The sequence below is a fragment of the Elaeis guineensis genome, chromosome 13 (assembly GCF_000442705.2).
Source record: "Elaeis guineensis isolate ETL-2024a chromosome 13, EG11, whole genome shotgun sequence".
NCBI classification, from domain to species: Eukaryota; Viridiplantae; Streptophyta; class Magnoliopsida; order Arecales; family Arecaceae; genus Elaeis; species Elaeis guineensis.
The window spans coordinates 8194198-8208293 of record NC_026005.2 but is presented as its reverse complement, the minus strand read 5'-3'; the positions used below and the strand labels follow the sequence as shown (position 1 = coordinate 8208293).

General features: G+C 40.7%; 1 protein-coding gene across 9 annotated transcripts; it reads left to right on the top strand.

Annotated features, from left to right (window-relative positions):
* Positions 1-403: 403 nt before the first annotated feature.
* LOC105033017 (uncharacterized) lies at positions 404-13436 on the top strand. Of its 9 annotated transcripts, none has more exons than XR_012136211.1 (5): positions 404-2021; positions 2912-3032; positions 11890-12594; positions 12683-12739; positions 13011-13436. XR_012136211.1 is itself a non-coding variant. In XM_010907643.4 (2 exons), exon 1 carries the CDS (start codon positions 515-517, stop codon positions 2018-2020), a length of 1506 nt encoding a protein of 501 aa, XP_010905945.1. In that variant the 5' UTR covers positions 405-514; the 3' UTR covers position 2021; positions 2172-2437. The 9 variants fall into 9 exon arrangements, 1 of the variants encoding a protein (XP_010905945.1); XR_012136208.1 differs by having other exon boundaries at positions 12875-13436; XR_012136209.1 differs by having other exon boundaries at positions 11890-12260; positions 12398-13436.
* Positions 13437-14096: the final 660 nt, after the last annotated feature.

The following is a 14096-nucleotide window of genomic DNA, read 5'->3' as shown; positions in this document are numbered from 1 at the left end:
GATTTATTGAATTGATATTTTATTATATATATATATAATTAAAATATATATAACTCGGGTCCCATTGTATTAAATTGGGTTGGTTTGGATACACATATTTGGATATATATACGCCACTTGAATTGAATTGGATTGAAACGGTTTGAATTAATTTTTTAAAAAAATTAAATTAAAATCGGACTGAATTTTCCTTAGTTTCAAATTTTCTCAAATCAATATCAATTAATTAAAAGAATTGATATACACTGAACCAAAAAAAAAAAAAAAAATCGAGTTCGCGGTTCGGCCGTTCTCTTTTTTTTTTCACACTCCCTATGAATCAAAACAGTTCTTTCAGACCGGGCTTGGGCGTCATCATTGGCCTGGCCGCATGATTGCCGTAAAAAAGACAAACGCATGGTCAAGAGCCTCTCACTCTCATTTTATCAGACGCCCGGTGGCACACATTCTAAAACCCTAAAGCAAACCCTCTCCCGACAAGACGACGCCTCCGAAGCCTCGTCCCTCTCCCTCCATGGCCACCAAGAAGCGCAAGGTCGACCAAGAGGACGACCTCCTCTCCGCTCCCAACCACGACGTCGATCCCCAATCCCTCGATTCCTCCGCTGCCGCCGCCGCTGCCGCCGCCGGCGGTGGGCTGGCGGCACCGCCTCCGGATGCGGTGGAGGACGACGAGGCCGACGAAGAGGAGGAGGACGTCGGAAGGCTCCTGGAGCCCCTCTCGAAGGAGCAGCTGATCTCGCTCCTCCGCTCCGCCGCCGCCATGGACTCTGCCACCCTTGCCGAGATCCACCGACTCGCCGATCTGGACCCTGCCCACCGGAAGCTCTTCGTCCATGGCCTGGGGTGGGACACCACCTCCGACGGCCTCCGCGCCGCTTTCACCCGCTACGGTGAGATCGAGGACTGCCGCGTCGTCGTCGACAAGGCCACCGGCCGCTCTAAGGGCTACGGTTTCCTCCTCTTCCGCCACCGCCGCTCAGCCCGCCGTGCCCTCCTCCAACCCCAGAAGCTCATCGACAACCGCATGACCGCCTGCCAGCTCGCCTCTACCGGCCCCCCCGGCGCCAGCTCCCACCCCCCGCCATCCCATCACCACATCGCCTCCTCCAACCCTAACCCTAACCTTAACCCTAGCGTGGCCCTCCAGGACAACCTCCCGAGGAAGATCTACGTTGGGAACGTCCACTCCAACATCGACGGCGCCCGCCTCCATGCCTTCTTCTCCAAGTACGGGGAGATCGAGGAGGGCCCTATTGGCTTCGATCGCCAGACGGGGAAGCCCAAGGGATTCGCTCTCTTCGTCTATAAAACGGTGGAGGGTGCTCGGAGGGCCCTCGAGGAACCCAACAAGAACTTCGAGGGCCACCTGCTCTACTGCCAGAAGGCCACCGATAGCAAGACTAAGACAGCAGCTGGGGCGGCGGTGGCGGCCCCCCCGTCTAATACCGCCACTGCTCCGAATGTGCCATCGAGCATGAGTGGTTTCAATGCGTCTGGATATGGTGGCACCACGCCGGATATGGGTTTGGCGCAACAAGCTGCGCTTTTGGGGCAAGGGCTTCTGGGTGTCGGTGGGACACAAGCCTTTGGACAAGGGGTACCGCCAAATGCTGCAGCGCTCGCAATGCTTGCAGCAGCAGGGCAGAATCCTGGATCTTTCGCTATCAATCCTGCCGTGCTTGCATCACTGAACCCTGCTTTGGCCGCAGCATTGGGTGCCGGAGGCCAGCAGGCCGTGCCTCCTTCTGCAGCCTCTCAGACAGCACCAGTACAGAGTTTTGGAACGGCGAACATGGGGTACCAGAATGCTGGGTTTCAGGGGCCTCCAGGGTTTCAAGGGCCTCCAGGTTTTCAAGGTCCTCCAGGGTTTCAGGGTCCTCCGGGATTTCAAGCCAATCAGCCGGTGTCTCAACAGGGTGTTGGTGGAACTGGCGGTTCTTATCAGACGGGGCCTGTTGGACAGGGCCCGCTGCAAAGGCCATCAGTCGGGCACATGGGTGGATATGCACCGCATTAAGGCATGCAATCTTTGCAACTGTTTTTATACTGCTGAAAAGCTTTCTATATGTTTCTTTGATTATTTAGAAATGACCGTGATCTTTCCGCATTTGATTTTTTATCTTATGTTCTCAGTTTTTCTTGCTAATTGGAGTTTCCTCTGTTTTTAGTTCGAAATCGAGATCGCGATTATTCATGTGGTTTAAAGATCGGATGGCTTTTGAATCTGTGTTCGCGCTCGGGGTGTTGGAAAAGCCTTGTGATGCAGCAATTATTCAGAAAAGGAACTGCATTTTCGTTTAGTTTTGTCGTCTTTTATTAATGTATGGATTTTGACTTTAACCTATTAGTTGTGTTTTTTCTCCCTTCTCTGTAACTGACTCTGCTGGTTATCTGCAACCGATGATACTGTCTTTGCTAATAACTCTTTCTCTCATTGATGTCGTTTTGGATTTTTTGGTCTTCAGCAGATCGTTTTCATGAGAGCTTAATGGTTCATACCGTTTCTGTGATGTGGTGATGATACAATAATGCAATTGTTTTTGAATGGTGTTACATTTCTGAGTTATCAGTACCAGGATATCCATCTATTGGCTTTGATCATTGTGGTCATGAGAAAACCTTACCCATCTATTGGCTATGATCATTGTGGGCATGAGAAAACCTTGCTTTCTCCTAAAACAGGGCTATCTGAGGACCTCTTATTTGTATGTAAATGTGGTTAAACCCCTGTTTTTTCCACAACATAAATATAAGATGCATTGGGTATGGTTCTTTGGTTGTCCAAGCCATGACGTTATTTTTTCTGAAGAACCTGTTAATCAATCTCTGCTTTAGCCTTTAATTGTGCTCGCCCTATTGTCCACTTGTTTCTCATGTGGTGGTCTTTCACTTTGGCAACAATTAATAGGTTCAACTGTGCAGCATGGCATACATTCCATCGTTTGATCTCTGAACTTGTCCATTGATAGATGAGGTTCCATCAACACTATGTTATGCTGTAGACATACTCTCACTGCATCACTTTTGCTGTAAGTGAAGCCTCCTGGACTTTGTTACTTCTTTATGTATGTTTGCATAGCTGATTTTCATATTATATTTTAAGTGTTCATTTATCATTAGTAATCCTCTTCACATAAACGTGTTCTTAGCATGCCATCATCAGATCATATTTACTACATGTTAAGAAAAATGAGTCAAATAAAGATAATAGAATCATGAATAAGCAAGTCAAGTTTAATAGCACTATTCTCATGCACATGGATACTAATGTCTTAGATCTGCTTTCTTGACCTGCTTATGTTATGTTGATCATGCATAAATTGTCAACGATATTTGATATATTAATTTCCCGGATGATCTTAGGTGATTATATATTATTAGTATTAGTCTAAAGTTTTAGAGGGCTGACCATTTCATTGCAAGTGGATCAGCCAGGTGAAAAGGAAGCCCTCTATCAGTTTCAGAACAAAAGCCCGTAATTGTACAGTTTTGTGTTTTTTTTTAAAAATTAAAATTCAAGGTGTGAAGTGTCAAGAAACCTGTTTGTAACTCAGTATATCACCCCTTATGTTTGCCTTGCTGTTCTAGTGCATTTGAAGATTTTTCTTTACAGAAATCAGGCTGCTCCTTTCACGGAGCTACAAACCTTTTCGGTAATCCTCTTGTTTTGAAAATTGAGCAATTTCTTTTGTCTAGAAGAAAATTTCTCTCCATTCAATTGTCTATAGGTCAGCCATTATTATGTGAAAAATTGTTTTTAATATCTTAAATTCTGCATACATGCCACATCAGCGCTAACAGAGGCACTGTAGAATGACTGTTTTTGTGCGTCTTGTGTGGAAAAAACCATTTCATTGTTCCTATTTCTATGATTTATTGCCACTTCTGTCATGTCATTTTGGTACTCCCTTCTATTTTGCCACATTTTCAAGGCATTGAACTTTATATGATTGTCTCAAACTCCTGCAACTCCACTATCCTAGAATGTGATCTCTTGGGAGTCTCTAATTTTCATGATCCCCCCACTTTGGGGTTGAAGTTGGGGGTTTATATTAGGGGCATCCTATGGGACTAAGCCCAAGGATGAAGATGAACCAAATTGTGTATGTAAGTCCTACAACAGTAACTTCTGGCTGTTGATTGGTGCTCCATCTATTTTTTGCTTGATATTCAGTTTGTGTTTATTCATACAGTTTATTTTGATATTGAGATTGTTTTTATTCATGGGTTATAAAGATTAGATAAATTTAGAATGGTATTGGCACATGGGGTATTGAGAAAATATTCCAATTTGATAACTATTCAGAAATAGGACTTTTTCTTAAGTTTTATTCTCTTTTATAGTTGCATGGATTTTAAGATTTATCTTTAGTTGTTTTCTTCCCTTCTCTCAAACTATCATCACCATTTCCATGTGATGGACAAAGTTGTCTTTGCTTGGATTTTTTGGACTTTTGGTAATGATTTTCAATGAGCTTAAAGAATAGATCACCATTGTGATGCCAGAGCTCCTAGTCCTAGGATGCGTTGTGACATCACATGGATCACGAGTCTCGGCCACATAGATTGTGGGTCCCAGCAGTCACGGGTCCTATACGCATGGTTCTTGGGACACAACTAGTTTTGATGCTTAGTTATTTCTTGTCTCAATTAGGAAAATTCGATGTTAGTTTTGACTTTTGTGAACTTTTGTTTTTATTATGAAAGTTAGTAGTTAGGGTTTTTTGAGTTAGACTAGAACTTGGAATCCTACATCGAAAGGTTACGGGAAAGAGTCCTCTTGCCCACTTATAAATGCCCTCATTGGGGCTCCTTTTATAATCATACTAGAGATTTTTGCAAGTTATTGATTAGTGAGAATTCTCCTATGTGAATCATTTTTTCCTTTTTTCTATTCTCTCTCTCCTCTATTTTGGTGGATTCCTAGGGTTTGCGAGTGAGCATGTTAGAGTTGTATCCTTAGAGTGGCCTGCCAAGGTGGTGTTTTCGATCTTGGTAGAGAGTGGTCCACCTTTGCTCCTCTTCCAACTACCATCCACCCTGATGTCTACGTGCCTTAGTGGGGTTTCTACCTTGCCACATGCCAACATATCCTTCTTTGATTTTTTAGTCCTAGTTCAACACCTCCCTAGCATCAATTGGTATTCGAGTATAGTTCCAATATGTTGCCCCAGCACCACAATGTTGGGGAGTTTGTTTAACGTGAGCAAGATCTGCGAGACATCAAATTAGATGAATTGTGCAGCCAACTTGAACAAATTTGACAAGAAAATCAGCGCCTTCATCAATGGCAAGAGCAACATGAATGCCAACATTGCTAGGGTTCCAATCACTACTCTGATAGAGAGCATTTTGATGATGAAGGTAAGCATTCCAATGAAGAAGTGGAAGATTTTAATCCATTCTACAACAAAAAAGCATCTTCATCGAGTGAAGAAGATACTTAGCACTAACATGAACAAAGATTACATCCAACCATCATGACATTGCTATCAAAATAGACATCCTCGACTTTGAAAGATGCCTTGCAATTTGATTAGTTCGTTGATTGGCTCTACAATGTTGAATAAGTCTTCGAGCTTAATGAAATTTCTAACAATCAATGCGTGAAGTTAGTCGCAACCAATCTTAAGAAGTACACATCAATTTGGTGGGAAAAATTGAAGCAATGATATGAGCATGAAGGCAATATTGGAATGTGGGACAAGATGTGTTGTGATCTCACGCTTAAGTTCCTTCCTGAAGATTATAACCAAAACAAATTCTTTAAACTTCACAATCTTCGGCAATGTGATGTGATTATAGAAGAATACAGAATGGAATTTGAGCAACTCTTTATGTGATATTAAGGAGCCCACAGAGCAAATTATAGCATGATATCTTGGAGAATTGAAATATGAAATGGACCAAGTCATGCAATTTCAACCTTATCAGATGCTGAACGACGTGATACGATTGGCAACAGAGGTCGAGAAGTAGCATCTAAGAATAAGTAAATTCGTGCTTTCCAAAATATAAAGATAGAGTGTCTAGTCGGAGAGTTCCATGTTGAAGACGTGGGCACTCTAGAAACAACTCCTCCCAATTGTCTCAAAAGAAGGACAAGGGCGTCGTCAACAACCCAAGTTGTTCTGACAATGTCACATCCAACCATCATAACTATTTCAAGTGCCAAGGGTTTGCACATATTTGCAGCTGATTGCTTCAATAGAAAGTTTATCTTTTTGATGGAAGAAGAATCGTGCGCAGAAGAAGAGAAAGAAGATCAATCAATTAAATGGAACGAGGAAGGTTTGAGTGAGGAAGAGCTAGTGCATGCCAGTCAACTTGAGCCTTGGTGACCCATTGCAGCCTGAATATGACCAAGGTAGTTAATGAAGAAGATCCGTTGCACCACAACATCTTCCATACTAAGTGCACCTCGCATGGCAAGGTATGCAATGTCATTATAGATGGAGGCAGCTATAAGAACATTGTTGCACCGCTAATGGTCGATTAGCTGAAATTGCCTATCGAGATTGCTCATGTCCTTACAAGTTGCAGTGGCTACGGAAAGGCAATGAAGTAAAGGTTATAAAGCTTTGCTTGGTCCAATGCTCCATTGGAAAATGATATCAAGATGAGGCATGGTGTGGTGTTATTCCTACGGATACCTATCATATATTGTTAGGACATCCATAGCAATCTGATTGTAGAGGCTATTCATGATGGCTTCAAGAATACTTGTACCTTTGAGGAGGATGTTGTGAAGATCATCCTATTACTCTTGAAGATGTATCATCACCCCAAGCCCCCATCGAAGGCCAACATATTCGCCTCCAAGTCTAAACTCCTCAAGGCATGTAAGAAGTCTACTATTGTGTGTGCCTTGATTGTGCTAGAAGAAAATAAGGAGTCCACGAAGTTTCTTAGGGCAATCAAACCACTTCTCGAAGAGTTTGCTGATGTTGTGTTTGATGAGATCTTAGTCGGATTGCCTCCTACACACAACATTGAACACTACATCGACCTTGTACATGGTCCGATCATCCTCAATATGGCTACTTACCATGTGAGTCCCGAGGAACATGAAGAACTTTAGTGTCAATTGAAAGAGCTTATGGATAAAGGGCTAGTCAAGGAAAGCGTTAGTTTGTGTGCTGTGCCAGCATTGCTAGTACCTAAGAAGAATGGGTTATGGCGTATGTGCATCGATGGTCAAGTTGTTAATAAGATCACAATCAAGTGCTTGCTTTCATTCCTTTGACTTGATGATTTGCTCGATCAACTTTAGGGCTTCATTATTTTCTCTAAGATCAATCTTCGAAGTGGCTATCATTAGATTCAACTACGCCTAAGTGATGAGTGAAGACTGGCTTGAAGACCCAAGAGGGCCTGTATAGGTGGATGATCATGCTTCTTGGTCTTTCCAATACTTAGTATTTTTGTACTTCTCATGAATCAAGTCTTAAGGCTGTTCATTGGGACACTTGTCGTCATTTATTTTGATGATATCCTTGTCCATAAGAAGGGGAAGGAAGAGCACTTGATGCATCTTTGACAAGTGTTCCAGGCCTTAAGAGAGCAAAAGTTTTTTGCCAACTTGAAGAAGTGTCAATTCCTCATTGACAAGTTGGTATTCCTTAGATTTGTTGCATCAAACTAAGGTATTGAATTTATCTTAGCAAAGTCAACGCCATCATTAGCTGGCCCATGCTTAAGACATTGCATGAGGTGATAAGTTTTCATGGCATAGCTTATTTTTATTAGTTATTTACCAAGAATTTTAGTTTTATTGTTGTGCCAATGGTTGAGTACAAGAAGGGAGATCAGTTTTGGTGGATTGACAAAGCACAATGGAGCTTCGAAGAATTGAAGAAGAGGATTCCTAAAGCTTTGGTGTTAGCATTTCCAAATTTTGACAGTCTTCGAAGTTGATTATGATGCTTTTAGTGTTGGTATTGGTGCTGTCCTCAGCCAAGAAGGCCGCTCTATTGTTTTCTTCAGTGAGAAGTTGAATGGCGCCAAGTTCAAGCACTCAACTTATGCAAGAAATTGTATGTTACTATACATGATTTGGATCGTTGGAGTCATTATCTACTACACAAGGAGTTTATTCTTTACTGCGACCATGAGGCGTGCAAGCATCTCAATTTCGAACATAAACTTAGACACCACATGCTATTTGGAGCGAGTTCCTTCAACCTTTTCCTTCTCAAGAATAAATTAGATACCACAATCAAGTAGCGGATGCTTTGAGTTGATGATATGCACTTTTTTCCACTATGCAGCTAGGAGTTGTCGGATTTGAAGTTGTTAAAAAATTGTACGAGAAAGATCCAGATTTTGGGAAAGCTTGGAGGCTTAGTGCTGAGGGTCCATATTAGCAATTTCATCATCAAAAGAAATTTTTTTTAAATGGTAGACAGCTGTGCATACCTCAATATTCGTTTCGACAGGCTATTATCTTTGAAGCCCATATGGTGGACTTGCTGGACACTTCGGACGAGATAAGATGGTGACGCTTATCAAGGAAAATTTCTTCCAGCCAAGGATGGAAAGGGATGTAATGCGTCATAATTGAAAGGTGTCGAGTTTGCCACATTGCTAAACAAGGAGAATAGAATGTTGGACTCTACTTGCCACTACAGGTTGTGAGCATGGATTTTGTTATTGGCTTACCTAGGACTCAATATAAAAAGGATTTAGACATGGTTGTTGTTGATTGATGCTCCAAGATGGCTCGCTTTGTGCCTGCGAGAAGATGCATGATGTCTCTCACAGAAGACACATGACGCATGGCTCACTTTGTACGATTCTCTTTCTCCTCCCTTCCTATTTGGAGTAGGTGTTGATCCAAAGGTTGAGATAATATGAAGGTTCATCATTTCTTTCGAGGCATAGAATCTCTCTTAGACTTTTTAGGGCCTATTTGGGAAGTCCCATGCGGGAGAGGGGGGTTGGTGTGGGGGGGAGCGAGAAAGAGAGAGGGTATGGATTATAGGGCCCAAATTCCATCGGATCAAAAAAAGGCCTCTTAAGTGTTTGCTAGGATCAGGCCCATGACCCCAATGATTTCACTCCCCCTTCACCTGCTCTCTTCCTTCCTCCACCCCTTTGCACACTCTCACCTATGTTGCTAGATCTAATAGGATTTTGCCAAGCAAGCTCAAGTGATAGATTTATCATATTTGGTTTTCTTCTAATTTTCTTTCTTTCCCACATACTCAAATCATTGCATCCTTTAGTTTCATTGTTCTACATCCAATCAACATAAGTGCACTTTTGCCTTTGGTTTCTGATTCGATAACAGTTGTTTTCTTTTTCTTTTTTTTTTTTAATGCTTTATTTACGGCTGCATTTCCTTTAGCCTAGGATTCATTTTTATCTTGGTTACACCTTGTCATTTATATTTTCTATCCATAATTATCTGTTGAAATATTATATTTTCATAATTAACAATTTCTATTGCTTAGGTATTGGTTGTTTGATTAATATTTAACCGTAAGCACTTTAATTGTTGAGTTGATCTTACTGTAAGCACTAGAATTGTTTTTTGATTAATATTTAACTGTAAACACTTTAATTGTTGGGTTTATCTTACTGTCAATATGGGACTACATATTGTCAAATATTTAGTTGATGTCCAATTAAATTACAAAAAATGGGTGACTATCTGTGACCTAAATTTGCCATCCTGCTGGAACTCACCTGACATTACTGAGTTGGATTGGTTTGGGGTGACTGTCAGGTTAATTAAAATTTGCCCAAGTGTAATTAGGTTGGTTTGGGTTTACCATGCATACCCTTTGAGCCATTAAGGTTGGGTTGGGGGAATTGACTTACAGAAGACTTGGGGATTTGTTCAGGACACAAAAGTTCAAAATATGAAATGTAAGTCATGAATTAGAATTTAAAACTTCCTCAAACATGGCAGAAGCATGTGCTCTCGGTTGGCCTCCACCCCCCCTCCCTCTTGTTCAGGACACAAAAGTTCAAAATATGAGATGTAAGTCATGACTCATGAATTAGAATTTAAAATGTCATGAAACATGGCAGAAGCATGTGCTCTCGGTTGGCCTTCCCCTGCCGGGTTCAAACTGCAAACACTACCTCCCTTGATTCTCTGTCTTGTTATGCGATTACCCACTCTCCTCCCTCTTTCTGCCTCTCAAACCCTTGTTTATAAAAGCTCTCTCCTCTAGACCTCTCTCGTGTTCTTCCCCTTGGAACCTAGAACCCTCTTCCCACTGGTTTTCCTCTCCCTCTGTCTCATCTCTTCTACTGCTGATTGTGCCACCACCTCAACTAACTTCCCTCCCTATAACCAAATCTCATAGCAGTCTACTTTCAAGCTGCGGCCTTGTGCCTACCTCCCACCCATCAGTAACTCTGCATTGTCCTTTGATGGGGATTGCACCAAGGCAGCAGCTACAGGATCAACTATGGCTATGGTGGTACTGGCTGCGACAGTAGTAATGCTAATGCCATTCTATGATCTCTGACCTTATCCTATTTCATTTAATTTTAATTAATTTATGAGGTGATTGGTAGGGTGCATCTACATATGATATGAATGGGTTTGTTCTGTTCTATTTTTTTCAATTTGCTTGCTATTAGATTTGTGTTTGGGTCATGAGGTTTTTGACCTAAGCCATTTGTACCCTGCTTATAATCCGACTTCTGCAATAATAAATTATTCAAAACAAAAAGTAGGATTCTACTGTTCTAGAAACCTTAGGACGTATCACAACCTCCTCATACATCATATGTATCTGGTGCTAAACCTTGTTTATATGTTTGAACCTCTTAAGATCTAGAAAGTCAATTTAGGAGCTTGATAATGATCAGGTGGTCAGCACATGACTTTATCTGCTTTAACTTTTCTCTGTCGGACCAAAATTTGTTCTCCTTTTGATAATATTAGGAAATAGATAAGTACTTCAAAGATATTCTGACTTTGTTCATCATCCTATTTCTTATCAATCAATATAGTTTTCCCTAAGTTTTGTGTCATGAGATCAAAGCATGAAAGCTTCTTTTCAAGGGTAGGAATCCTCTATTCGGTCCACCAACTTGATATGAACCAGACACAAAATGGCATGCTTGAGTTGGACATAATCAGGTTTGAGGGCAGACAGTGTTGTTGCTGAAGTGCACCCTAGATTTTTTTACTGTCTTACCTGGGGCACTTGTCTTGTATGATATCCACATTGGCTTCTACTATTGAAGTCTTCTTGAATAAGGTTAGTAAAAAGAGCTACTTTTGCCACCAAAGGAATGGTATCTTTTCTTCAATGATCAAGGTTATCTGTGTCTCATTTTTTTGGTACTAGATTTCACATATAGATGCTTCCATATTTGGAACCAGCTTGAATATGGAAGAGGTGCTCCCACAGGGATCCTAAGAAAAATGGATCAGTCTAGCCAAGTTGTATCCACATGGAAGCTAATAAGCATGTGTTAAGTAATTTTCAGTTCTTGAGGGCATTATCTAGAATATCATGGGCACAGAAAAGGTGAGAGATGATGGTTCAAGGACAAGGGGCAGCTATCACCTTGGACCTGCTAGGTGCTCCTTGGAACATCAACATGCTACATTTTGTTCACATTCCCAGGGAGCTATCAATACTGACATTTATTCCAAGCCTTTGATCTGCAACCAAGGCCCATTCTCTATTTTTAAGCTTTTGCCCTGTTGATGTTGTTTGCTCTAATATTATAAGCTCATAAATACTTCCATGAAGTGATTCACATCATCACAGCAGAAACTATAATATGAGGAGTTATATTATAGCTTAAGTAATCAATTCGTTTCCCCCCACTCTTTGTAGAATGTTATCATTGTTGGTTGCTTTGAGCTGTTTTTGTGTATAGTAGTTACATGCTTCATGCTAATTTGTGCAGATATCTTAGTGCGACTATGAGCCCATGTTATTTATTGCAGTCATACCCTTACAAGGATAACAAACTGAGCTTCTGGCTATTAGAATTACCAGTGAAAGGAGGCAGTAGTTATTTGATGAAGGTGAAGTAATGACAGGGATGTTTCTGTTAGAAGTTAACTGTTGGTACGGGAAACTAAAAGGTGATGCCATGCAAAGAGTTAGCAAAATTCTAATCGGAATGTTTTGAGAACAATAGGTACATGGAGAAGGGGAAGACCGAAGAAGATTGGACATACGTAATAGGGTGGGATCGCACTCATGTCTTAAGGAACTTGGCATGAGACTTGCAGCTGCAGCAACCTTCTATTTTATGTTCTGCATCTTTTGCTAGTACTGTTCCCCTTCGCATGCTCATATTTGATCATGCTCTCATTTTTGGATTTCATTCAAGCTTTTTTACGTGCATATTGCTATTCGAAATTAATTCTTGTTGAATTATGACTATTCATCTCTTCTGTTTCAACTAGATTGTATATATGTGGTTGAGGGCCACTTTTATTCCAACGCGGACCGAGTGGAGGTCTCAGATGCGGCCGTTAAATATCGGAAATGAGGCAATCTTGAATTTTTGGAGAGACTGCTTGATGCTTCCAGGCCACAACGAGAAAAGTGGAAAAATAGGCAAAAAAAAAAAAAGCTGGACCATCTGAATGGTGATTCTGAGGTAGTATATATGGATGTTATTATAATTCCTATAATAAAAGAGAAAAAACTATAATAATTCCCAATACATTTTCTACCATGAATTCCAGTCTGTCAGGCGCTATGGGCGGCAACACCTCTGTCACACTTCCCAAAAGAATGACCTGGTAGGTCCTCTATTTCTTACATCACTAACTGATGGGCCTATCTTACATTGCACATCGGATGGTTTGAGTGATAAACATGTCGTTGAATCTGGTATCTTCTTCTTATCCTGTGTTATGGTTCGTATTTTTCAACAGGAAATGTCTTGTCGTACCCGTAGCATTCTCACATAATTTCAGCTGACAGTTCTTTCTTTCCTTACTGCTGTATATTGTAATCTTTGTCTAGCAGCCAATTGTGTTGCCACTGAGAAAGATGTCTGCTGAACTGCAGGCACGTGTATCATGATCCCTGTGCTTAACTACAACAGAATCAACCACTAAATTCCATTTGGCTGATAAATGTGATTCCGCGCTATTTTTTATTGTCTAATAAGAGAACTGAATTCAGCTACTCACTAATCATCAGAAAACATCACTGCGAAGAGAGAAACCAAGAGTATGCCACGTAGCATGTAACCAGGCAGGTTATACGCGCGGTTACAATTCTTGTTTTTGTTTTACAGATGGTGGTGCTCGGGACAACCAGGCAGCTTGTAAGCACCTTAATAAATTGTCTGTTTTCCATGCAATTTTACTTTGCATGGATAATGGTGCATATGGACACGTGGTTCTTGTCATTTATGCCACTGTTCATTCTTTTGTGGGCATGCTGCTATGATTAAATTTATGCTAATATTCATTGGGTTTCATATCATAAGGTCGTTTGTACTTGGTGTGGCTGTCCATTAATATGAGAAATCTAGCTTGGCTTACGTGGAATTTAGTTGAATCAAGTTTGAACCTAAATTATCGGCTTAAAACTTTACACAAATAGAATATTATAAGGTAATTTATTTAATATTTTCTATATTTTGTGTTTGATTAATACATTGTGTTAATTACTTGAATCAGTTACTTGATTTCAACTTCACTTGAGATTATCAACTTGATCAATTAGGATGGAGTTTGGTTTGGTCTAGAAGTAAGTTCAAATTAAGACTTTGATCAAATAATGAACAATTCAAGCTTGATCTTAGAATTTGGCTTGAACGAAATTTTAAGCTGAGCTTGATCAAATCTTGGTTTTGATGTTGGCCTCTATTATATACCTGGTCATTAATCTTTACACTACTAAAAGCACTCCCATTTAAATTTTAATATACCCTATCTACTTCGGCTGTTATTTGAGGGGAAAGATACAAGAAAAGGGCATCTCTCTAGGTTGTGGATACATTTCATTGAATTTTAATAAACTCAGAGTGGAAGATCATAACTATTCATAGTATCTTTCATGTGCCTTCCATGGGTCAAACTATATTTTATAAAATCACATGTGCTTGCATTGTATGAAAGGATGATTTGCTCTTATATAGGGAAA

Coding starts and splice junctions, on each gene's coding strand:
- LOC105033017 (XM_010907643.4), top strand. CDS start 515: ATGGCCACCAAGAAGCGCAAGGTCGACCAAGAGGACGACCTCCTCTCC.